We start from the raw sequence: 26,935 nt of genomic DNA on the forward strand, positions 1-26,935 counted from the left end.
TCTGTACACGCAAGAGCCTCTTGTTTTGACCGGAGAGGGAGAGAGAAATTTCCACCCTTTTTCCACTTCCGTCTTTAACACAAAGTTACGGGCGATTCTTGTAACCCTTCCCTTCAAAATTCAATCCTTACCCTCGGAGTCCACGCACTCTGATACAATTTCCAGGGGTCTTTCGGTCTTTTCGAAATAGAAGGGTATATATCAGTCTTAGCCCTTAACGCCCAATTCCATATAAGTCCCTTCTTTTGCCCCTCTTCGTTCTCACGCCATTTTGCTTCTCATTGTGCGAGAAATAGGGTTATCTCTCTCTACAATTACAGAGAACTAAGGTTTCTTCCTCCCTCTAGAACTGCAGATATATAAATTGCATATACTAGGAGTTTTCAAAAGGAAAGATGCAGGGGTTTGCTGCTTACAGCAAAGGAGATTTAGAGGCGGGGACTTTGTATCCGGGGCTTGGCTATGGCGAAAATGAGCTTCGATGGGGTTTTATACGCAAAGTTTATGGAATTCTCGCTACCCAAATTGTTCTCACCACTGTGGTTGCGGCTATCGTAGTTTTGCATCCGCCTATATCACATTTGTTGCAGAATAGTCCTGGTTTGGCCATTGGATTGGCAATTCTTCCCCTCATTTGTAAGTATTTTGTTGTTATTGTTAGGGTCTGTTGACTAATTGATTTTTTCGGTCTGTTTGATATTCCATTTTGGTTGATATCTGATTAAAGAGTTTGATATTCCATTTTGGTTGATATCTGATTAAAGAGTTTGATGTTTGGTTTTAGGGGTGCAACTTTTTCACCATTGTTTCACTGAATGTTTGTTTATTTTTTATGTCGGGTTCATAAATAATTAAATTTTTAGGGTTTGATGCTTCAATTTGTGAGAACTCTAGAGTTGATAGAATTCAGGAGATGATTTAAACTGATGTTTTTCATTCCCTGGGTTTCATTGTTGAAATCATTGATTATTCGTATATCTAACTTGAAAACCAAGCACAACATGAAAGCCAAGCATAATTCGCATATCTTTCTATCGGGTCGCTGTTTCCTAAAAAAAAGGGGCAATGGAGACTCTCTATCCCTTGCATTTTAGGCCTTGTTGGGGCATTAGACTGTCTCTTGTCAAATTATTCAATAATCTTTTGTGTACTTTGTTACCAAATGCACCATTGTTTATTCCTTTCCAAAATGCTAGATGGTGGCCAGGAAGTTTTGACCACCATAACATAGTATCAATCAATGTTCTAAGTTAAATGATTTAACTGAGTATGAATAATACCCATAAATGTTTACGACATGATTTAGCTAAGAACATATGCTTGTTGATTACCTGTTAGACCACTATCCTTTGTCTTGCCTCTTGTATGGATGATTTATAGGTGATTAAAGAGTTAAGGTGATATTTATGAGTATTTTTGAAATTCACTTCAGTTGCTGTATAGAGATATTGTAAGAGTGGCCCACATAGAAATTTATGGTTTCTTAGTTCCAAATGGTTTATTGCATAATTATGCTCTAAATCAAGGAATATAGGTTGGAATAGAGTAATGGCCAATGGTCGAAGGTTACTTCAATGCCTTATTGCAGTTTCCTGTGGCATTCTTTCAAATTTTCCTTTGGAATGAGGGAGGGAACAATTTGGGAAGACAATTAAGCCAATTGTTGGATCTTCTGATTTTTCGTTGCTACTAAATGATGTTATTATATGATTGTGAGTGTCTTATGCGTATTGGTTATAGTTCTAACTGCATCATATTCATTTTTTCAATATCCTTTTGTTCATTGAGTTTATAACTGCCTTTTGGTGTTCTTTGTTTTCCTCATTTGAATTATCTGGAATCTGGATGTTTGTTGTTTGCCTAAATTTGTTGGGAGAATTTCTATGCTTGTTCTTTAGATTCCTATGGATACAATATCTAGACCAGATGGAATTTTAACCCAGTGCTCATTTTCCATCAATTACACATTCATTGCTAGTGTGTTTTATAAAATGTTCAGGGCTCTCATAATTTAGTTAAATTTGACAGGAAACCTTCATTAAGGTGTGCTATAGAAACTAACCAATAGAAAATCTGGAACCTCTAGGGAGCACTCATAAAATCTCTTTCCTGGATGCCTTTTGGCGCCTGGATGCTTTTGCAATGGGGATTGGTTTCCACTTGGTATCCTCTTCTGTGTTATAGGCTCTTGTTTATTATGCTAATTTGCATTATCCTATATTTTCATGAAAAGAAAGGCATTTTTTATATAATGACAAACTTGAATATGCAGTGATGTGCCCACTATACTATTATCATCAGAAGCATCCAGTGAATCTTATTCTACTTGGGCTGTTCACTGTTTTCTTGAGTCTCTCGGTTGGTGTTGCCTGCGCAAATACTGAAGGTGAGGAATTGATTTCTTTTTGTGCATTGTTTTGGCTTGAGACTTGATGGAATATCAACATATTTCAAGTATTCTTGATATTTGAGGATAATCTGACCATATCAGCTGTAATATACATATATATAATCTGACCATATCAACTGTAATATACATATATTATTTTGGCATTTTGCAGGAACTATTGTATTGGAAGCTCTCATTTTAACATCGGCTGTTGTATGCTCCTTGACTGGATACACATTCTGGGCCTCAAAGAAGGGAAAGGATTTTAGCTTCCTTGGTCCAATTTTATTTGCTGGGCTGATGATCCTGATTCTAACTGGCTTTATTCAGGTCGGATTCCTTTATTCTCAGATATTTACTTATACCTCTCTTTGTGCATTCAATTTATACTCAGCTTCTTGTCTTCAAATGTACCTAATTATTTTCACTTTTGCTTTGCATTTTGAAATTTTACCGATGTTCAAAACGAATTTTGTTTTTAGTGTGTTTTGATATTGCCACATTTGATCTGAACCTTTATGAAACTAAAAATTCGCGTGGTCTTTTTAATAAAGGAAATCATTTGCTTGTGAGAATGGGGTTGGGGTCGTGGTGGTAGCACCACTTGTGCCCCAGCTAAGGTCTAGGCTTCCATTCTCACCTAAGACATTCAAAAACTGCTAACGATTTAAAAAAATGTGTAGGGGCTCGTCATCCCCACTGAATTACCCAAAAAAAAAAAATATCATTTGCTTGTTGCAGAACTCTATGGTTATGAAAGAAAATAAGTGTTTAACCTACAGTTGTCATACACTTACATGACCTGCTTGTTTGTTATTGCACCCCCAAAAAGGAACTTAATAAGAAAAGAAAGGATGCAGAATAATTCTCTTCATGCTTGGCAGACCTTAACATCTCTGGTAGCCCACTTCGGTGATGCATTCCGCAACCCTATCAAGCCACTTCTCTGCTATAATTATGAAATATGTTTCTTTTCTCGTCCTTTCTTTACTTGAAGATATACATGCATACTTCTTTTTAAATCACAACAAATGATTTTGAGAAATTCAGAGTGTCATTATGTGTACAAATTAACAATCTCAGTCGCTGCATTTAGCTCTCTCTCTCTCTCTCTCTCTCTCTCTCTCTCTCATACACACACACTTGTGGAATTAGCTAACTTCTAATGATGTTTCTCCTTTGCATCAGGTTTGGATCTGTTTATTACTGCATCTTTGCCTACTTTTCCTCCTATTAATATTTTATAGTTTTATGTATTATGTTATTGCAGATATTCTTCCCACTTGGATCTGCTGCATCTGCTGTATATGGAGGTCTTGGCGCCCTCATTTTCTCAGCTTATGTAGTTTACGACACTGATAATCTCATTAAGCGATTCACCTATGACGAATACATATGGGCGTCTGTCATCCTCTATCTCGACATCCTCAACCTGTTTCTGTATCTTCTTCAGCTTCTAAGAGGTGTTCAGTCTGATGGGTAGAGAGGCAATCACATTACACCAATTACTTTTTCGATTGCTTATGTCACTGGGTAAATTACAACAATACCGCTGTTTTTCAAAATTGATGCTAGACTGATGTGTCAATGTTTACAAGAATGCCTCAACTTGCATTTTGGATGAAATGTATAAATCCTAGTCCCTCTCTCTCTCTCACTCAAATACTGGGAAAGAACCTTCTTTCCGGTCTGTAAGTTCCTGTCTATTTTGTTGTCTTCCCCTTTGCCATTTTGTTGGCTCTTCCCCAACAACCCCCATCCCCCCTACCCCACCAAAAAATAACCAGAAAAAAAAGAACTCTCTGAAGCAAACGGCATTTCTTTCCTTACACTACATGAGACTTGATATTCCTGGTTTGTATGCTTGCGTTAATTGATTGTTTTTAATAAAATGTAAATTTGAATTTCCGGTTTCTATGCTCGGGTCAATTTACCGTGTCTAAAATAACCAGGAAGTCAACTGGTTGTTCCCAATTAAGCGAAAATTTGATTTCCATGGTGAGACTTGATACCGGCTAAGTGCTTGATTCAATTGAAAAGAAAGAGTTATTTTTCATATAAAATGGAAATTTGATTACAATTTGAGGTATTATTACTAAGTACATTTTGTTATGGGTGTGGTTTTGTATAGGCCTGGGCCCCCCAAACAAAGAAAGTACGGCGCACTTTTAAATAGGGTCGGAATATGTTTTTCAGTATTAGAAATCTTTGTGATGGTTTGAAACTTTACTTTCATATCTAGTTAAAAACTTACAAAGTTTAAAGCTTCAATAATAATGTACATTGAGCACATTTAGGATCGCTTGAAAAATCTTGAAAATTGACAGTCAAAAAATACATTACAAGGATTGTTTTCAAAACTTGGAATTCTTTTTTTCTTCATGTTTATAGGTCGAGATGATCAATTTGAGAATTTTTGTCATCAAAATAAATTTATTTATTAGATTTTTGAGGTGCATTTTAATTTAATTGTTTAGCGCCTCTCCTTTATATAGACTTTTTCTTTGGGGTGTAGTTTTTATAAATTAAGGAGCACATCCAAATTTTATCATAACATGTAATTTTGATTTAAATTTTTTTTAGGATTATCTGAAAATCTATTTTCATATCTGATTATACAATTTTAAACTCCAAAAATGTTTAAAATCAATTAGATATATAAATATATGAAAATCTTGAAAAGGACAGTCCGGATAATGTGTTGCTAGGTGCAGTCTTTTTGGGATTCAAAACATATATATATATTTTCATATTCATACATATCGATGTTCAGATGATCGATTAGAGGGTTTTCAACATTAAAACAATCTTTTTCAATAGATTTTTGAGGTGCATCGGTAATTCTATATTCTAAGGTTGCAACCTTCTATAAACTTTTTCCTTTTCTTTTTGTGATATTCATGATTGCCTGGGACTTGTCATGTTCTATGGTCATGAGTGTATGAGTACTCTATGGACGGTTATGATGAGTGATGTGAGACTTGCTAGATCTGAGATAAGGAGGATTACGGCGATGACCATGGGGACCACAATATTCCATGTGGTTGTGAGGAGATTACGGTATAGGGAAAACTGTGTACAGATATCAAAAGTTAGAAAGTTGGAAGATTCTATGTTCCCGGTGGAGCATTTTCTCCTTTCACTCCTAAATTCCAGCCTGGGAGTTTTCGTAGGTACCTGCATTTTGGCCCCTTTAACCTATTGAACAAAATAATAACCAATGATTAAATATAGGGATTGCATACCATGCAACAATATATTTTTGTGTCAGGAGGTTACAATTATTTTTAGCTATTAGTTGTGAATTTTAATAGATGAAAGTGTTTCATAACATTTAAGAAATTTTGTTTTGGATTTTATGCATAAATAATAATATATCATCAACCACTTGGTTTCAAATCTAATGGTCAATGATGTTTGTGACCTTGTATCAAAAGTAAATGGTCTCCTTGCATGTATTTTCTTAAATAAATTGTCCAATTATTTGATGGATGTATGCTGTAAGTGTTTTTCAAAATCTAAATTGGTCTTTGAAAATGATTGCTTAGGTGGATCAAATTTTTTATGGAATTGAATTCTATGAGACCATTTATCTTTGTTACAAGATCACAATCACTCCTACTCATTAGATATTAAATTGGATAGTTTGGGGTGTATAATAAAGTTTGTATTATTTTTTTTTGGAACTTTGAGTCTAGTCAATTACACATTCACAATCACCCGGTTTGAAATATGAAGGACAAGAATGATTGCGAACTCCTTGTATTACAATAGAGAAAAGATCTTCATACCCCTCATTTTTAAGTTTTATATTTCAATAGACCAATGGTTTCAAAATATATCTTGAGTCATAAAAATTCAAAGTTTTATATTTTTTAAGCCTTTGAGCTAACTTTATCTCTTTTAAACCTATTTTTTTGCCCCAAACAAATATAAGGCTCTCTTCACATAATTTTTCCCTAAATCTCTCTCTTTACCTATTTTGCCAGTCTCTCTATCCCGTGTCTCTCACTCTCTCTCTTCAGTTAGAGAGACAAAGAGGGTGAACGTTGGAGAAAGAAAAATTTGGGGGGAACATAAGAAGAAGGGTTTAGAATGAGCATATCTCTTTTATATTTGTTAGGGCTAAACAAATAGTTAAAATTGGATAAAGTTAATCAGGAGGTTAGGAGATATATTTTGAATTTTTGAGTCGATTGAGATATGAAAAGGAAAAATAAGGGGTAGGAGTATATTTCTCTTTAAAAGTAATAATGTATATTATAGGAAAATTATCTTAAATATACCTTAATTTAAGGTTAATTGGAAAAAAAACCTCCAAACTTTCGTTTATCTAGTATATACCATTTTTCCTTAATTTTTGTTTTTTGGACTAAAATGGCCTTCACGATAGTTTTACTATCGCAATACATATCATTTTTTACGATATTTAAAATGCCGTAGTAACTTCAAATAATATTACGGTACTTTAAGTATCGTAAAACTCTGGTCATACTGTGAAGCCAATTACGGTACTTTAAGTACTGTAAAAACTAAAACCCATTGTACAACATTTTAAGTACCATAAAAACCAACCCATCTTGTCCGGCACTTAAAATGGCGTAAATCCTTTTATCATCTTGTTTATATTTATCTCTTTCTTCTCTAATTATCTCTTTTTTCCCTTTTTAATTCTTTTTAATATTTATCTCTTCTTTCTCTCTTTAATTCTTTTTTATCTCTTCTATATCTCTCTACAATCTCATCATCGTTTTCTTAGATTGATCATGTCCTCTGTTTTGCATAGCTGAAGTCAGTGTTTGATTACTTTCTCTAAGGAAACGATGATGAGATTGTAGAGAGAGAAATAAGAGATAAAAAAGAATTAGAGAGAGAAAAGATAACTATTAAAAAGAATTCAAGAGAGAAAGAATAGATAAACATAAAAAGAAGAGAAAATTACATATATATCTGTTGTACTTTATGTTATTACGGTTACACTTAATAGTTTCTGTTATTATTCATCTGTCCATTTTTTATGGGCTAACCTGATTAGGTTTGAGGTTATCAAATTCTTGTATGATGGGAGGCATTAAGTTATGTGGATTGTCATGATATTTTTCTGGGGCTCCCATCTTTTGGCCCTAGGCAAATTTGGAGAGATATTATACGGTATGGTCCTCATATGCATAATATGCTCATATGACTAGTACTGCAATAAATTCAGCGATGAAGATTATTTAATATTTTAGGAAAGCAGTCTAAACTATTACGTTTATGTCATATACCAAAAAAAAGGTTACCTGCATGAGAGTGGTTGAACCACTAAAATGTTTTTGCTTTAAGGTACAAGCTTTTCCTAGTGAGCGATAGAGGAATGCAAAGGCTGCAGCACCCCAAGCATATTTGCGGGCTCCTTCAATATCTTCAAAAAACTACAAGTACCTTGTTGGCACTATTGAAATTAATGCATAAGCAAATATGGTGACACTGATGAGGAAGAGCAGATATGCTCGAGTATATCTATCAACTTGAATAGGAGTTGCATCAAGTGGCAATTCCCTAAAATTCGCCTTCAACCATGTATGCCTCAGGCTTGTCAGATTACCATCAAGGACTATACCCAAATTGTCTTTTATATACTATCGCAGGTCACTGATAAGATGACATGTAATTGGCTCACCATCCACAGCCAGTCATATACATCAAATAGCGTTGGTGTCATCTCACCAATATAAATGTTGAAATGAAATGTGTTGGTCTCGAAACGCCACCTCTCTACATTAGTTGAGACCAAATGATGATCAATTCGGCTTAGCCTGATAGACAAGGGACCCAACCCAGTCGCATTAACTAATTCAACTTGCTCTTCTGTTAATTTCTATTCGTTTAATTGAAAACTCTTCTCATCAATTCTAATTTCTTCTTTCTCCTGAAATACAACAGATAGACAATATATTAGTCCAAATGCATTTATATGTACTTCTCATAAAATGTTTGAACCTGAGTACACTTTATTGAAGAATAACAAATTAATAGAAAGGGCAGATGAATATATGCATATACATGTCATTCCTACATAAAATATGATGCGTGTCCAGGATGAAGTTGCAGCAAACTAGGGTCCTGAGGACCTCTTGGATACTCTCCATCAGGATGTAAACGATTCATATTCACTGAAATCCCATATGGTCACCATGTTAATCATAAGGTTACATATACATCAATTTACTGAATAACAAATGAACAAACAATAATGACATGCTATTATTAAACGAAAAAATTTACTGTTTCTTGAAATTGAACTAAAGTCTTTAGTTGGTCTAGACCAACTTGGAAAAGTCTCTAGTTGGCCCAGTGGTTTTCTAATTACTGGTAATTAAAGATTTGTTCTGTCCAAAATTCATTATATTGAACCACCCATTGGCAAACTATCACTCAAAATATAGATTAATACCTATTTCTAATACTACAAATTGCATATATCAGGTTAACCATTTTTAACCGTTCAATTTCATATATTCAAAAGAGGAGTAATAAGCCTTCAATAGAAGACACAAGTTTCAAAAGAAGAACCATAAGTATTCAAAAAAACACACAAATTTCACCAACACAAATCTTCACTAATTGGGCAACCATACATTTCATAAAATTAATATAATTGATAATTTGATCAAATGCAACTAAAAGAGACCAATATTATATATAAAAAAAAAGAATAAACAATTAAGAAATTCACATCCAACAGTAAAAATGATGCAGAGAATAGTCAAACTGATGTATTTTTAGGGATGCATCATATACTGAGTAACTTTTATACTGATGTATTTTTAGGGATTGAGTAAAAAATTCACTCCCAACATTAAGAAATTGAGTGAGTTCTATACTAATGTATTTTTAGGGATGCATCATATACACATCAAAACCTAATAAAAAATAAAAAAATCAATAGTAAAAATAAAACCACGAAAATGATGCAGAGAATAGTCAAAATAAAACCACAAAAAAGTAACTTCTATACTGATGTATTTTTGTACCATTAGATGCATAGAATCATTAGGACCATTAGATGCAGAGTAGAGCACAATGATTTATTTGAAATAAAAATAATAATAAAAAAACAAGCAAAAAAAATAAAAAACCTTACCTTGTTGAATAAGATGAAGGGAGTTGAAGACTTCGAAATAGCAGCGACGGTAGATTTTGAAGATGATGCGAGGTTTACAGTAGCAGCGAAGGATTTCGAATGTGCAGCTAGGGTTTTTCGGAAAACCTCGCTAACAGTAGTGAGGGTTTTTTTTTTTGTTCAGCTATCAGTCATTTTCAGATGTTCAACATTCGAATTTTTGATATTTTCAGATGTTGAACATCTGAAAATGGGAAAAAACATTGTTTGACTTGCGGCTAAATTCGGATATTCAACATCCAAAAATATGAGAAATTCGGATGTTGAACATTTGAAAATGGGCAAAGTTGTCTTTTTTAAAAAAATAGCGTTATGGAAGATAAAAAATGGATAATTGTGTAATAACATAAACTATTTGGTGTAACCGTAATAATGTAAACATTTTAAGTGCAGTATAACATGGGTTAATATTTATGGTATGCCGTATAAGGGTTAGTGTAAGTTTACGGTACGTAAAGTACCGTATAAAATGCCCTCAGTATTATGGTACTAAAAGTACCGTATAAAATTTCATAAGTATTACGGTAGTAAAAGTACCGTATAAAATTCTCTATGGTACTTAAAGTACCATATAACATGTACTAACTATTACGGTAATACAACTGTCGTGAAGGTCATTTTGATAAAAAAAAAATCGAAAATAAGGAAAAAAAGTGTATACAAGATAAACAAAAATTTGAGATTTTTTTCCAATTAAGCTTAAATTAAAATATATTTACGATAACTTTCCTATATTATATTCTTACACGCTGTTATATTCTTCTGGAGCATGGTTATCATGCTCAAGGTTAAATTTTGTTACGAGTTTTATTGCTGCCAGATTAATGACATTAGTGCTCCATGCACCTGGAAACCGAGTTTCAGCTGTCCCAAAAAATTGTTGAATGAATTTGTAGAACATTCTCTCCAACCCAAATGGATTCATGCAAAAGGAAAACAAGTGTCAAACTGATGAGTTTTTGTGGTATTCAAGGTTTGGGGACCCAAAATACATATCAAATCACTATAAATCTATGATGAGTTTTTGTGGTATTCAAGGGTTTGGGGACCCAAAATACATATCAAATCACTATAAATATATTTTTGTTTAAAAAATGAATATAAACTTGGGGTGTCCATTTTGGAATAGCATATTGTTGGACTACTATTATGAAATTATTAAACAAGATGGAAAGTGAGTCATTCATCATAAGTCTATAAGGAAAATGTCTAAACTGATCGGCAATGCATTCTCCACTTAAGCTAATGCTATCAGGATGATACAATAGGGGTGGAAATGGGTCGCGTCGGATTCGGTCGATCTGGACCTAGGCTCAACTCGAATCTAAGGTTTTGGACCTGGATTAGGTTCAGGTCGAGAACTTAACAAAAAAAAAAAAAAAAGATATTAAAAAATATATATCTCAAATACACACACATGATCATTACATATATAGGAAAATTTATTAGAATATTATGTATTTCAAAAAACATTTTATACATATATATACTTTTATTAGAATATTATATTCATAAAACTCTCTCTCTCTCTCTCATGTTATGCTTATGAAAACACCATTTCAGTTTTGTTCTCTCCTTTTTTGGACCTAAAAACGAGTTGAGCATTCGCTGTTTAAAGTAGCGTTTGAAAATGATCGTTCACCCACAAATGTGCTTCGAATTGTTGGATCGATCCAGATTGGGTTTGGATCCGTTTAAATTGATGACCAACAAAAATATTAAAAATAAATAAAAGAATAAAATAAAATAAATATAATAGTTATAGAGATTTAGAAGGGACCTCAAAAAACATTACATAATCTTTAAAAAAATATATAAAATGGGGGTATAAGGAAAAACTGTGCCGGAACCCATACCATCCCAAAAATGGCCAAATCAATGATTTGAATAAAAAATCATAGGGCTTTATTTATTTTTGGATAATTCAGTGGGAAAACAGGCTTTTATCTATTTTTTAATTAGTTGGTGGTTTTTGAAACTTTGGGTGGAGATGGAAGCAAAGCGCTGCGCCCAAAGAGATATGGTGTGTGGCACCAACCCTGGTTCAAACTTGAAAGTATTTGGGTTTAATGGATGCGATCATCTCTCATTTGCTATTGCCATTTCCAACTTTATGGTAGTGCGTGTGCACCTCCACTTACCACAAGTCAACCCTTTCCCCTACTTTCAACCTTGCACGCCCAAGCCATGGTCTTTTTTTCCCTGTAGAGTCGACAATGTCCAAATAAATACATTCTTTCTTTGTTTTGTTGTGAATCCCAGGTTAATATTGTCTACCGTCTTTTCGAAAGGGTCTACCTATTGCCCCTGCAGGACTGCACTATACACTTACTCCCTCAGAAAACCTCTTTGGACTGTTATGGATCTCAGATCCAATTTATAATCTCTAGGGGCACATTTGTTTTCGCAGAAACTTCTCCCTCCAAAATTTGTTCCAGAAGTGAGCTTTCCGTCATATGGGAGAGAACTTTTCTACCTAAATAGGTATGAAACCATTTTTTTTCATTCTAAAAAAGAAAAAGTTTGTTTACTAGACAATCAAATTAAGGCACACCCCAAAAATTCAATTGAAGAGGTTGTTTGGATGCCCAAAAATCTTCATAATGATCGTCTCGACGTTAGGATATATGAACATGAGAAAAAATAGATTTTCAATATTAAAAATAATACATCTTATAATGCGTTTTTTAGACCATCAATTTTTAACATTTTCAAGTGTTCATAGATATGTTTGATCTACATTATTTTTTAAGCTCTCGTACCATCAATACTGAAACATCTTTCAATACTATTTGAAGGTGCACCTTATTTTGATTGTTTAGGGCATCAACCTTATGCAAACCACATCCTTCAAAAAACAATATATATATATATATATATATATATATATATATATATATATATATATATATGATAAAGTTTACATAGAGCCAAGGCTCTAAACAATCAAATCAGAGCCCAAAAATTTCACTAGAAGTGGTTGTTTTGATGCCCAAATATCTTCAAATTCATCATCTTGACATTAAGATGTATGGTCATGAGAAAAAAATGGATTTCAAGTTTTGAAAATAGTGCATATTGTAATGCATTTTTAGATCTTCAATTTTCAAGATTTCCAAGCTTTCATATATTTGTTTGATCTACACTATTTTTAAAGCTTTAAATTTATAATTAAAGATGAAAATATATTTTAAAGCTCTCACAAAGATTTTTAGTATTGAAACCATATTTCTCGATACTATTTGAAGGTGTATTTTACTTTTATCGTTTAGAGCCTCGGCCCTATACAAACTGCACCCATATATATTTGAAGAGAGAGAAAGCTATTGTGATACTTGGATAGAGAGAAGAAAGAGGTATTGTGATATTTGAAGAGAGAGAAAGTTATAGTGAACTTTGTAGAAAGATAAAGCTGTTGTGATATTTGAAGAGAGAGAAAGATTGTGATCTTTGTAGAGAGATAAAGCTATTGTGATACTTGGAGAGAGAGGGAGATTGGATCTTTGAAGAGATAGAGAGAGTTGTTGTGCTCTTTAGAGAGAGAGCAACTGTGCTCTTTGAAGAGAGAGAGAGAGCTATTGTGATTTTTGAAGAGAGAGAGAGAGAGCTATTGTGATTTTTGAAGAGATAGACGGATAGGGCTATTGTGATACTGGAAGAGAGAGAGATAGAGGAGAGAGCCATTGTGATCTTTGGTGAGAGAGAGAAAGCTGTTGTGTTATTTGGATAGAGAGATTGTGATATTTTGACGGAAAAAACGTTCATATAAAGTATCAACTTTATACTCTACGAGTAAGGTGCAAGCTCACTAGAAAAAGGTGCACCTAAATAACTCACTAGTGAAGGTTGTTTTTATGTTGAAAAATACTCACATCGATCATCTCAATCTCAAGATTTGTATATATGAAAAAAGAGAATTTATAGTATTGAAAATAATTAATCTTCCAATGTATTATCTGGACCGTCAATTTTTAAGATTTTGAAGTGTTTATAAATCTGCTTGATTTCACACCATTTCTATAAATTTAAATTTTATAAATGGGGGCAATAATAAATTTTCATATCATCTTGCAGCACGGAAAGTGTATTTTTCAGCATAATTTTAAAGTGCACCTTACTTCAATAGTCCAGGGTTGACACTTTATACAAACCACAATCTCTCTCTATGAGGATAGAGAGAGATTGTGACCTTTGAGAGAGAGAGAGTTATTGTGATCATTGAAAAATATTAAGTAAACTGGCAAGTGGCCTGTATTTGGAAGCACATACTTACCAATCTACCTCACTTTGCTAAACCTAGGTTCCATTTCCAAGCCCACCAAACAGTTATGAATAAATAAGATGGGCATTGGGTTATGTGCCCCATAGAAAAATGTCCCTTCCTTTTCACTAAACCCTAGAATGACAAAAAAAGGAGTTGGTTGGCCTGCCATTCTTCAGTCTTCAGTCTTCAGTCTTTACCTTTCATTGAGGAAAATGTGGTTTAGAATTGGGTGAGGTTTTGGTGCGCTGGCCGCCGGTGCATCTGTTCCTATGGGTCCACCCTCCAAAATCCAACTTAGAGATGGGTTTTGGATCTAAGATTTTTGGGGTCGATAGTCCTGATCAAGTTGATCATTAATCTAAATAGTAAAATTTAATTTTAAAAATAACATTTTTGTACTTTTTATACTATTCATTTTACTTAATAAGTGTGAGGCTCTAAACAATCAAATTAGGATGCACCTCAAAATTTTTACTAGAGTAGGTTGTTTTCATGCTCAAATATCCTCAAATTAATTATCTCGACCTCAAGATGCGTGAACATGAGAAAAAATGAATTTCAAGTTTTGAAAATAGTGCAACGCGTAATGCATTTTTGAACAGTTAATTTTCAAGATTTTCAAACTTACAAGATCTACTTAATTTATACTATTTTTTAAGCTTCATATTTTATAATTAGATATGAAAATATATTTTAAAGCTGTCACAAAGATATGCAATTTTGAAACCAGATTTCTCGACACTAAGTACACTTTACTTTGATTGTTTAGAGCCTTGGCTTTATACAACCCACACCCTTTTACTTATATTCACATATCAAGATTCTCACCATTTTTTGAGCTGCAAAAAGACTACATTTTTGAGTTGCAAAAAGATAGATCTATAGCAGAATAATAGGAGGGTGTGGTTTGTATAATGTCGCAACCTTAAACAATCAAAATAAGGTGCACCACCAAATTTTATTAGAAGATATAATTTTGGTGCTAAAATTATTAGGATGGCTTGATAATCCATTTTCATCAATAGTGATAAAATCTTTTATCTCATAAAAGGGTTCAAATAAAAAAGATCTATAAAGACATAAAAATCTTAAAAATAGACGGTCCAGATAATATATTGTAAGATGCACTATTTTTTAGATTCAAAATCTTTTTATTTTTTATTTCATATTCACACATCTCAATTATAAGATTTTAATTTTAAAACAACCTTTTACGCTAGATTTCTTAAATGAACCTTAGTTCTACATTTTTAGGGTTGCAACCTTATTTAAACTTTTCTTCATAATAGAATAATATTCTCAATAAAATAGTATTTATTTTACATCATAAATCCATGCAGAGCCAAGGTGGATTCATCTGTTCTCGAACTCCTGGTTGAGTTTTCTTTTAGAACTTTCAAATATATTTTCAAAACATTTTAATTTATGATAAATTTGGTGCCTGCACCTATTTAAATGCCGTTTCCTTCTATATTAGAGAGAGATTTTGGACTTAAAATATTGCAATTTGAAATTTTCAACCATCATAATTATGAATCCAGAAAAAATGGATTTTGAATCTTAGAAAACGACTATTTCAATTTGTATTTACTTTTTTACAATAAAAAATCATAGATTTAAATTTAAAATGATTCTAAAGTGATTTAGGCTGTGTTTTAAATCTTAAATCCATCTTATTTTATGAGGACGGAGCGACAGTAAAACTTAATCTCCACAATACATAGCTTGAGGGAATTTTTAGGTTTAAACTTATATTTGATGTGTACGTTATCTTTGATTTTTGGAAAATAAACAAGCAAAACAGAAAATGAATTCTCAAAGGCCTATCTCCATTGGCCATTTTTGCCGACGGCTTTATTCATAAAAAATAACATACTCATTTTATTTTTTTTTATTTTTTTTGAGTATTGATGAGACGCGCATGTGTGAAAATTTTAAAATCCAATAAACAAATACCTTTTTCATTGACTTACACTATGGCATAAAATGGTGAACCATATAATGGTTTCCCGAAAAGCAATCGTAATAAAGACTAAAAAAGAACAACAAAAACTAAATGTATAAAGCCGAAATCTTTATTTTTTTGCGGACCAAACATGCCTTAAATATCATGTGCTTGCTTGGCATGGGTTATTTGGACAATCCATTCATTGATGCCACAGTTTTTTTGAATGAGTCAGTGGGGAAGAAGGCCCCTACCCATTTTCATTAATAAGAATGGAGGAAATACAGATTATTCATTGGTGCCACTCATTGGTCAAAGTGAGTCCTATCCCAATTTTTTGGGTTTGTCTCTTGTGCAAATTAATGATATTTTTCTCACCAATTTAGGCAAGATTTAGCTGGAGATGAAATTTGGGCAAAGTTTTGCCAAGTTTAACTCATGACAAAATTGGTAAGGTCCTAAAGAAATTACAACCAAGACATTAATTTTGTGCTCCATTTTTGTCAAGAATGGCTGCATTTTAACCACATTAATGAGGTCCTACAGAAATTTCAACTCACTTCCAAGACTGATTTTGGGGTCATTATTAGGGCCATGCATTTGTCAATTCTTGAAAAAATGCAATCAATTAAAAACATTGCATTCAATCTCACTCATGTCTAAATTAAGGCAGTCGATGTATATCTTTTCATTATGTCAACAATAGGAAGTTCAAACCTTATGACATTAGAAAAAGGGCTTTTGGTGTACATTCCATAAATTTATGAAAATGCACCTAAGATATTATCTACTTAATTTTTTATTATGGGATTGCACAATTACTTATAACCATCTAATATGAAAGGTATTAACTATTTAATACCTTTGATACAAGGATGTCACAATTACTTATAACCATCTAATATGAAATTTGATAGTTTAGATGTGTTTAAGAAAATTTCTTTTGAACTTTGAGCTTGGCGAATGCAATAAATGTAGCCTAAATGTTCTCATTGTATATTTTTATTTTTATTGTTGTATTTTGATTCAAGGGCAAATTATCAAATTACTCATAGGAAATCGACTATTTAACACCATACATATTTTTTTATTTTGTTTCGAAATACCTATAAAAAAACATATAGTCATGAGTTTAGATAGTTCCAAATAGATAATTTGTTAAATAGTTCCTTTCTCATGGATACATTGATAAATTGCCCTTGACCCAATTTTGCCTGTCGAAATACACATAATAATGAGTGGGAATAGAACAAAATAGGTAAAATAAAATGCATTTGAAAAATTATTGCATACGTTTCATAAGTTATCAACCTACTTCTAAGATTTGAACAAATTAACTTGTTGCTCATATTTTTTTTATCTAATTTTTAATAGCTTAGTCTTTTGATCAAGCTTCAATTAACCCATCAACACATCGGGTTTTGAAAATTATCAAAATGCACCTAAAATGTCAAACAGTTCAAAACTTAGTTGTATTTTGATAAAGGGTGAGGTTTGTATAAGGTGTCAACGTTATACCATTGAAGTAAGATGCATCTCAAAATTGTGCCGAAAATGCAATTTCAACGGTATTTTTGGAGCTGCAAAGTCTTGTGATGATATGAAATTTTATTGCTACCCCCAATTATGAAATTTAAAGTTTCAGAAATGGTGATGATCGAACAGATCTATGAACACCTGAAAATCTAAAAAATTAACGGTCTAGATAATGTGTTAGAAGAGGAACTATTTTCAAGACTTAAAATCTTTTATATATATATATATATATATATATATATATATTAACCTCAAGGTCAACATGATTGATTTGATGGTTTTACAGCATTAGGAAAAAACATAAGTAGATTTTTTTTTGTTGCACCGTACTTGCACAGTATAAGGGTTGACACTTTATATAAACTTATAAATTCCTTATATTCAATCGCATATAAATAGGCAGGTGATCTTATTACTTTTTATTAAAAGATTTTCCACCGTCCATTTAGAATAAAAGGCAAAAGAACACAAGCATTGATTCGTCCATCATGTGCAACCTGATTTATGTGTACTAGAAAAGCCAAAGGAAAGATGTGGGACCATTTATTTCATCATGGTGGACCCTCACTACTACTTGGCCATAACCCATATGTAGAATAGTCTAATACACCAAATAGAAAATGAAACAAATATATGCATAGTTAACTACCACTAATGAGAAAAAATTAAGAACATATAGGTGTATTATATATGCATAGTTAACTAACACTAATGAGAAAAAATTAAGAACACATGGGTGTATAAATCGTTAACAATTGAGTTTCAATATAAATGCATATGAAAAATTTTGGATTCCAATTAGACTCTCCTGTTTTTTTTAAGGTTTGATATCTAGCCCAGCACCTTGCGGGATCAAAGTGACACATATGAGCTCGAACCCCAACCATTGATTTTCAAACATCGTTTAAAACTCATGATATTGTATCGATATTTATGAAATAGATGTGATAAAAAAATTTATATTGACTGTCAATCTAACACAACCCTCTTCATTCTTTCAAACTTAAAATCGACAAGATCGGTTTGAAAACACCCCATAGCATACTATCTAAAACTCTATAATTAAAAATAGTTAAATAAACCCTATCAATAAAACTTAGGTTGAGGAACTGGCTTCTCAAAAAAAAAACAAAACACTTTCTAAGTAGAAGGATATTTGTCTTTCAACGCTAGGCATCTTTTGGGAGCCGCCTCTCCCTCTCCCTATCCCTCTCCCTCTCCACCCTTTGTGGGTGGAAGTTGGAGGCGCATGTGCCATCCACACGTGGCGGACCCACCACACCCTCGCACGCGCGGGCCCCACACCCCCTTGTCCCTTTTCCAGCAATAGAAACCTCTCTCTTATCTCAAACAAACCGCAGACCGTTGGATTAGAGTCAGCGCCTCACGTCACCGAACCGGTTCTATCCACGTCATCACCCGGGAACTGCCATGATGGACTTCCACGTCATCCCAAGGCACCACATCATCAGGCTTGAGGCCAGCGACGTCAACAGCGAGCGCGAGGAATCGAAAAGATCGGCGATGATGTAAGCCGTTGGATTAGAGTCAGCGCCTCACGTGATGGAACTGATTTGAGCCACATCACACCTGGGAACTACCACGCTGGACTCCATGTCACCCTAATGCGGCACGTCATCCACAGAATGAGCCACGTCCTCACATCAATAGCTGCTATGTTGGACTTCCACATCATAGAAATGCACATTATCATTGGGCTCGAGGCCAATAACATCAAAGCCGAGCTCGTCTTTTCGATTCATTGATGTTGCCAGCCTCGAGCCCAATGACATGGCACATTTGGATGATGTGAAACTCCAACGTAGCAGTTATTGATGTGGCTTAATCTGTTCGATGATGTGAAGCGGTGTTGTTTCTAATCCAACGGCCTATAGATCATTGCCGATCTTTTTGATTCGCCACGCTTGGTGTTCACGTTGTGGGCCTCGACGAGCCTATTGATGTGGCATGGCACCTTGGGATGATATGAAAATCTAGTGTGTGGCAGTTCTCAAGGTGATGATGTGGTCCAAATCGGTTCGATGGTGTGATACACTTATTCTAATTCAATGGTTTAAGATTAGTAGGTGGGTAGGATTAGGGTAAGCACCTTACATCATCGAAACAATACGAGCCACATAAGATGCACCACATTGGACTTCCATTGCATCCAAATGGGCCATGTCATGTCATGAGTCACGAGGCTTGCAACATCAACGCTAAGAACGAAGAATTAAAAACATAGGCCGTTGGATTAGAATCAGCACCGCATGTCATCGAACCGATATGAGCCACATCATCACACAGAAACAGCCATGCTGGACATCCTCGTCATCAAAGAGCGCCACGTCATCGACCTCGATGCTGGCAGCGTCTATGCCGAGCGCGAGGAATAGAAAAGAATGGCGATGAATTGGAGGTAGAAAAGGTCAGGTGAAGGGGCAGTTCAGATACTTTGAAGGGCGTGAGGGGTTAATAATGGGGAAGCCCACGGGCGAACAAGCCCAAGCTACCAAAGTTGACACGTCACCTAACAAAAATCGCCACGTCATCTACGAGTCACACTCTATAATCCCTCCCATAAAATTCTCAGCCTCTCATGGGTCCAAAATGAAAAGCCTCCCCCTCTCTCTCTCTCTCTCTCTCTCTCTCTATAATTTTGAGCCACTCCACTCTCTCTCTCTGAAGTTGTACTCTCTCTCTCTCTCTAAAATTGGGAGGCACGCTCTACCCCCTCTCTCTCTCTCTGACCCCAGCCTCTAAGAAGCCAGAAAGGGACACCTCTCTCTCTTTCTCTCACAAACGACGTTCCTCTCTCTCTCTCTATAATTTTCAAGCAGTGCTCTCTTTTTGGAGCAGGAGGAAAGAATTTTTCTCTCTCTAAAAGCCCATTGACCCTGAGCCTCCTCTGATAACACACAAAGGAGGCTCTCTCTCTCTCTCTCTGTTTCTAACTATGAATAATTCTCGTCCTTCACTTTTGGAGACCGAAAAGGAGGACATCTGATCTCTCTCTCAACTCAGGCACAAATCCCTACGCCTCCTTCTCTCTTAAAACGCAGAGAGAACATCTCCCGATGTAATTCCTAGCCTCCCCCACTGAAAATTCAGAATTCAGAAAGAAACCCCTCTCTCTCTCTCTCTCTCTATGATGGACAAACGAGGTGTATACCCGAACCTCTAATGGCTTCCCTTCCTCTCTCTCTCACGCTCCAATCCTATATGTCTCTCTCCCTCCTCCATTAATGGCGCCCAACCATCGAACTCGTGCTCTTCCTCAACCACCAAATCCTACCCCAACTCATTTTCCCAACACATTTGCGCCCAACGACGCTCTCTTGGCCTGGTTCAACGGCGAATTTGCAGCTGCAAATGCCATTATAGACCTTCTATGCGCTCACCTTCGATTGGTTTCAGATAGGCCCTCTCAATATGACTCAGTTTTGGCTTGTATAAATCAGAGGAGACTGAATTGGGCTCCAGTGCTTCATATGCAAAAGTACTTTCCCATTACAGATGTGGCCTTTGCTCTGCAACTGGTTGTTAATGGAAGGCAGGGGCAAAACGGGGATTCCTTGACTGGTGAGGTGGTGGATGAGGAAGAGGAAGAGGAAGAGGAAGATGGTCGATCATCGTCTCGTGGTGAGGATTGATTTTTATTTTTATGTTTTTTCGAGGGGATAGTTATTGGGTGCAATTTGATCTTTCAATGGTTTTTCTTTTTTCTTTTTTATGGTTTAAGTGAGGTGTTAATATCTAGATTTTTTTGCACTGAATTTTGGCATGGATATGACTTTATTTGGAATTGGGTTTCTTTTTCCTTTTTTTTCTTTTTTTGGATTGAGTAATTTATTGTTGTTATTTTTGCTGACTGTAATTTCAATCTTTTATTGCTGTTATTGTTTTTTTGTGCTTATTAACATCGGTGGTTTCTCTCAAAAATCATTATTGAGGAATCGCTGCATTTCATAGTTCTACATTTTTAATGTTCGATTTGATGATATTGTTCTGTAGGATGCTTGAGCTTGAATTTTTGATTAATTTCTGCCATTTTCCTTTTCAAAAAATTTCTATTTTTTTTACTGGATCATGTGTAGACGTGGGTGATCCCTTTTTCTTTTTATTTTTCTTTTTTTCTTATTCACTCATTTTGTTAAAGATATTTTTTTCATTTAACGGTCTAATTTGATCTCCATGTGAGTTTCCAACTTTCTTTTTTGTTCCATTTTAGTTTTTATTGAGGGTAGCTTGGATGGACTTCTACATGGTACTATCCGTGATGCATCTCATTTTCATTGTGTCCTAATTTTTGCTTCTTTTTTCTTGTACCATGCGAGGTGCCCATCAAGAGCCTGCCTGTCATGTTGTAAATCATCACTTTCACATGTTCCTTGTCTTCATTTTAGTCTCTCTCTCCTTTGCCCTCTCTTTTTTTTTTTTTTTTGGTAATTAGTTGCAGTAGACAGTTGGACACATGTTTAAGGGGATTTGTTTTTCATTCTCATTGTTATGTCTGTAGGGGGCATAATGATTAGTTCTTTAATATTTATAATTTAAGGTTCTGATGTACGAAAACAGAATCATTATAGGAAAATCCATTAAGTTATAGCTGCTTCACCTCTAGATTAATGGAGTCTCAATAGACAGTCTTTGTAATTAAATTTTCAGAAATTTATCAAAATACACCTAAGATATTAAATATTTAACATTTTACACATTTCTTTTAATGTAATTTCAAAATACCAATCAAAATACATGTAACCATGAATTGGAATAGTTACAAAAGGGTAAAATGTTAAATCATTGATATTTTAGGTGTATTTTGATAAAATTTCCTTAAATTTTTACCAGGTTTTGTCTCTAGATTGTGATTAGATTATAAAGAAAGAAAAAGCTGATTAGCTTTATTTCCTTCACCACTGTGCAATTATAGATGCTGTACAATGAATATAACAAAAGAGTGTTTCTCTGTTGTAATAATGATGAATTGTTTTTCCATTTACTTGAGATAAACATTTTACTAGTTACCTTTGGATTGATACTTCTAGTGATATAAACTGATCAGTATAACTGTGGAAATATTTGCAGTACTTATTATCACTATCTGTGCATAAAAAGTAGATTCTGTGGTGCACAAATTTTGCCTGTTTTTAATGAGAAGGTAAAGTATATACTTAAAAAGAGAAGTTGGCCAAATCCTATCACTCTGTTATGAGGAGCTGATCACATATTGCAGCAACTAGAAGTGGTAGCTTCGTATATATATTTGTATAAAGTAGAGAATAATGAAAAAAAATTTAAATCTTTACGAGTAATATCTATGCCCATCTAGAAGTGGTAGCTTCGCATATATATTTGTATAAAGTAGAGAATAATGAAAAAAAAATTAAATCTTTACGAGTAATATCTATGCCCATGGATCAAAAGATTAAAGGCGTACGCCTATGCAGAGCATTCCAAGCAACAGAATGCGGAAATTAACTATGCTTTGATGAGTAACTTTCACTGGGGTCCATGGTTTATCACCATTGCCTGATGTTGAGGATGGGTGGTGGATGCCTTCTTGCTCTCTCCAAAAGGGGCAGTGAGACTCGAGCATGGGTATGGTTTGTTTTAAGGAAATTTCGTCTTGGAAGGAGTAAGTATCGAAAAGATTGTTCAAGTTCTAATCTATTACATTAGGCCATCCAAAGAATTGGCCTTGAAGATGATTAGTGCATCAGTTTTACTTTATGGTTTGATTAGTTTTTACTAGATTGTCATTGTATTTTGATTCCAATAATTCAGCATCGACAAATCGATTAAGGGTTGAAGTGGTTTTCCCCGGTGGTGAGGTGCCATTTTTCACGAGATTTGAGGTCATTTGGCTCTGTTCTTCCCTTCATATTTGTCCTGTATATACATAATATTTGTCCCATATGCACATAAAGAGACCAACAAACTTCTTGATAGCTTGGTATATTCTGTTTCTCAAGTTGGGTTTCCCTGCATCAGGTTGATATAAGTAGTATTTTCTTCATTTACTGTCACTAAATCTTATTGCTGCAAGATTCTTGGCTTCCTTCATCTCACTGTATACATGGGAGATTTAAGTCTCTCTCTCCAACTGATTTAATAGTAAACTTTGGAAGAAATGGAGGAAAATAAAAGCTGAATATACATAAGACACTAAATCTGAAAGAAACTGAATCTCCCTCCAAGTCGTCTCTGATTGCGAGAATGCCAAATAACTGACATTTAGTCAAGAATCACTGGCTGCCTCATGATTCGTGCCATGATTCAGTTATTTGGGAATTGTTTTTTCTTGTTGATGCTCAGGTTCATCAAGATCTATGTATTTATTGTATTTATTCTTATTGCTGCAAAATTCTTGGGGTCCTTCACCAAGAATCACTGTATACATGGAAACTTTAAGTGTCGCTCTCTCTCTTCAATTATTTTAAGGAAAAATTTCGTACATATCCTTAATTTCCCATCTTATTTTACGTTAGACCCTATTTCTATTTTTCTTTCAAGCGGTATAAAAAACCCTCGAGTATTTCACCGTATCCCCTCATCTCCTCTCTCCCACGTTTATTCACTTTGAGCTACAAAAACTAACCCCAACAAATAGTTTTATTTCATCTCAATCCAAAAACCTTTTTAACCCTATTTTGCACTTTCAGTACCTAAGTGATTGAGATGGAATAAAACAATTTGTTGGAGCTAGTTTTTTAGCCTAAAAATCAATAAACGTGGGAAAGAAGAGATGAGGGGGTAAGATAGGGGTCTCTACGAAATTTTCCCTTAATTTAATAGTAAACTTTGGAAGTAATGGAAAAAACGAAAAGCTGACAATTAGAAATTCTAACTAAATCTGAAAGAAACTGAATCTCCTTCCCAGTCGTCTCTGGTTTCGAGAACCCCAAGTAACTGACATTTAGTTAAGAATCACTGGCTGCCTCATGATTCACTTATCTGGGGACCTGTTTTTTCTGTTGATGCTTAGATTCGTCAAGATCTATGTATTTATTCTTTGTTGGTTAGCTTAGTGAAGGCCTGCATTTTCTTTTGAACAGATCTAATTTTCAGTCTCTACTGCAGCGTTCATGTGTTCTATCCCTCATTCCAATCATCATTTGCACATACATGCATGCATGCATTCGTATACTTATTTAGAGAGAGAGAGATACGTCTCGTGCCTAAGATTTCCTTCTGTATTGATTATGGCTTCAGAGAGAGAGAGTCGCCTCGCCTATGATTTCCCTCTGTGATGATTATGGCTTCTATTCCAGGCATAATCCTTTTGCATTTGGTGTTGGGTACTAGGATTTCAGGAAAGGAAATGCCCTTCAGAGAACATTTCGATTTTCTCCGGACATGAGGATTGCCGGCAACGTCCTGCTAGGATAAAGACCACCAAGGGTTTCATTGCAAATGAGCTCATAAAGGGGCATATGGTGAGTTACTTGCATCAAGAGTTTATGCACTATAGTGGTTTAATTATAAATGGCTTTGCAGGTAAATCTCTCTCTCTCTCTCACAAGTTGGGCTCATTCATGGTTGTTTTTGGGTATCATTTTTTATGTTGCCTGCATTAATCATGGCAGGTTAATGTTGTAAAAGGTTTGAAGCTCTACGAGAATGTTTTCTCCAATCAGGAACTTTCTAGTCTTGCTGTCATTGTAAATGAACTTCATCTTGCGGGCCAAAAAGGAGAACTATTAGGCAAGTTTCAAACTGTCTCAGGCTCCCCTCTTCTCATGTTGCATTGGTTTAAATCCAGTTTTGCTGGTGAAGGTTTGGTATGCTATTAGAATTGCATTCTTTGCACGAAATTTGTGCGCCATTATTAAAATCTTTCTTCTTCTTCCGTTTTGGTGTTTGACTCTTCAGTCTTATTTATTATGCTTTTCAATTCAGGCGAGACATACATTGTTCTCAACAGACAATTGCATGCCAACAAAAGAGAAATAATCCAGCTTGGTGTTCCCATCTTTGGATTGAAGAAAGAAGAATCAGCAAGTAAAATCTCTAAAACCGTAGATTGAATAGTGATTTTTGTCACACTATCAGATATTTGATTCTGTTCACGCTATCAGATATTAAACTTTAATTCTCTTGTTTTAGGAACAGTAGAGCCCATCCCAGCATCTTTGCATGCTGTCATTGATCATCTTGTCCAGTGGAATTTGATACCTGAAACTGCAAGACCAAATTGTTGTGTTATCAACTACTTCAATGAGGTGATCTCTTTTGGTTTTGTTGTCCCAGAAAGAGAGAGAGCGAGAGCGAGAGTAATGACACCACTGCTCTTAAATCAATGTTTTCTGAACTCTTTGCCCTTCATATTCTTCATGGAGTGTGACAATTCATGCTTACATTTTTGCAGGGGGATTTCTCTCAACCTTATTTGAAACCCCCACACTTTGATCTGCCGATTTCTACACTCTCACTGTCTTCCGAATGTAAAATGGTTTTCGGGCCAGTTTTGGCTAATGATCAGCATGGAAACTATAATGGTTCGCTGATGCTCTCCCTCAAGGAAGGGTATGCATTCGATACAGATCCTTCTCCTCCTGATTTCTTCTGCGAAGTTAAAGATGTTTTCCGTTGCTAGGCTTATATAGCTCTTTTTCACTAGGTTTTAACATGAAAAGAATGAATACATCCACTGTCATGTTAACTTGTTATGTTCAATTTCTTGAGAAAAAGTAAAAAAACTACTGTTCCATTGCCTTTAAAAAAACCAATAAATAAATAAATTATGAGAAAATGAAAAGGAGAATAATTGATGGATCTAGTCGTGTGGAACATGCAGATCACTTGTAGTCATGACAAGACATTGTGCCGAAATTGCAAGGCACGCTATATGCTCCTCACCTACAAAAAGGATCACCATAACGTTCCTCAAGGTTCAAGCCAAGCCGATAAATCAAAACCGTCTGCCTCCCCTCTCTCAGCAAGCATCAACAGCCATGGCTGTGGCTCTTAGCCAACCAGGCATTCCCCAATTGCTCCCTGCCTTTAGTGCAGGACCCACCCCCTTAGGCTTGTCAAATGTGGTCCCTAGATGGGGTGTTCTCTATGGTCCCATGATCGCAGTGGCCCACGCCCCAATAGCAGTGGGCCCCACAAAGGGAATAACTAGAGGTGGAACTGGGGTATTCTTGCCCTCTCCTTCTCGTTCGGATAGTCCAAAGAATCACAGAGAAGCACCTCAGGCTAAAGGGAGGATGGCTTCCAAGACTCCCCCAACTGCCCCAAAGCCTGCAAAATCTGATCTAGACACAGCAGGTCTTGTTCACTGATTATGTTTTTGTGTTCATTTATTTTCTATTTAGAACTTCTTGTACTGATAGAGACCACCTCGTGAGAGTTGTGGTGTGTTTTGTGGTTCGTTTTTCTCCAGAAGTTCTTGAACTTGGAGAGGGGATTATGTTTGTGTTGAGGCATCCTCTCTCTCTAGAACTTTCTGCACTAGGAAGCAAACATGCTATGTTGAGTTGTTCATGCTTTGTAGAGTTTCTTGTACTAGCATATGCCCAGTAGATTCGGCATCAGGGAACTGTACTTTAAATTGAGTTGATGTTTAAGAATAGCATTTTCAGTTTATTTGAAGAATTCAGCTTGTGTGTGACTGAGTGATGGGTTCTA

The 26,935-nt window shown here is 34.9% G+C and overlaps 2 protein-coding genes across 2 annotated transcripts; both read left to right on the top strand.

Moving 5' to 3' along the window:
* Positions 1-264: 264 nt before the first annotated feature.
* On the top strand, positions 265-4,304 carry LOC18440640 (Bax inhibitor-1 family protein). Its single transcript, XM_006850778.4, has 4 exons — positions 265-636; positions 2,273-2,386; positions 2,562-2,719; positions 3,660-4,304. The coding sequence occupies exons 1-4, from the start codon at positions 396-398 to the stop codon at positions 3,870-3,872; spliced, it is 726 nt and encodes a 241-aa protein (XP_006850841.1). The 5' UTR covers positions 265-395; the 3' UTR covers positions 3,873-4,304.
* Positions 4,305-20,408: 16,104 nt separating this feature from the next.
* LOC18440637 (RNA demethylase ALKBH10B) lies at positions 20,409-26,902 on the top strand. The gene is made up of 7 exons (XM_006850775.4): positions 20,409-20,941; positions 24,608-24,738; positions 24,889-25,006; positions 25,202-25,303; positions 25,409-25,524; positions 25,671-25,828; positions 26,100-26,902. The coding sequence occupies exons 1-7, from the start codon at positions 20,545-20,547 to the stop codon at positions 26,587-26,589; spliced, it is 1,512 nt and encodes a 503-aa protein (XP_006850838.3). The 5' UTR covers positions 20,409-20,544; the 3' UTR covers positions 26,590-26,902.
* The last annotated feature ends 33 nt before the right edge of the window (positions 26,903-26,935 follow it).

Source organism: Amborella trichopoda, chromosome 1 (assembly GCF_054954075.1).
Source record: "Amborella trichopoda isolate Santa Cruz 75 chromosome 1, AtrichopodaSantaCruz75HAP2 v2.0, whole genome shotgun sequence".
Classification (NCBI taxonomy): domain Eukaryota; kingdom Viridiplantae; phylum Streptophyta; class Magnoliopsida; order Amborellales; family Amborellaceae; genus Amborella; species Amborella trichopoda.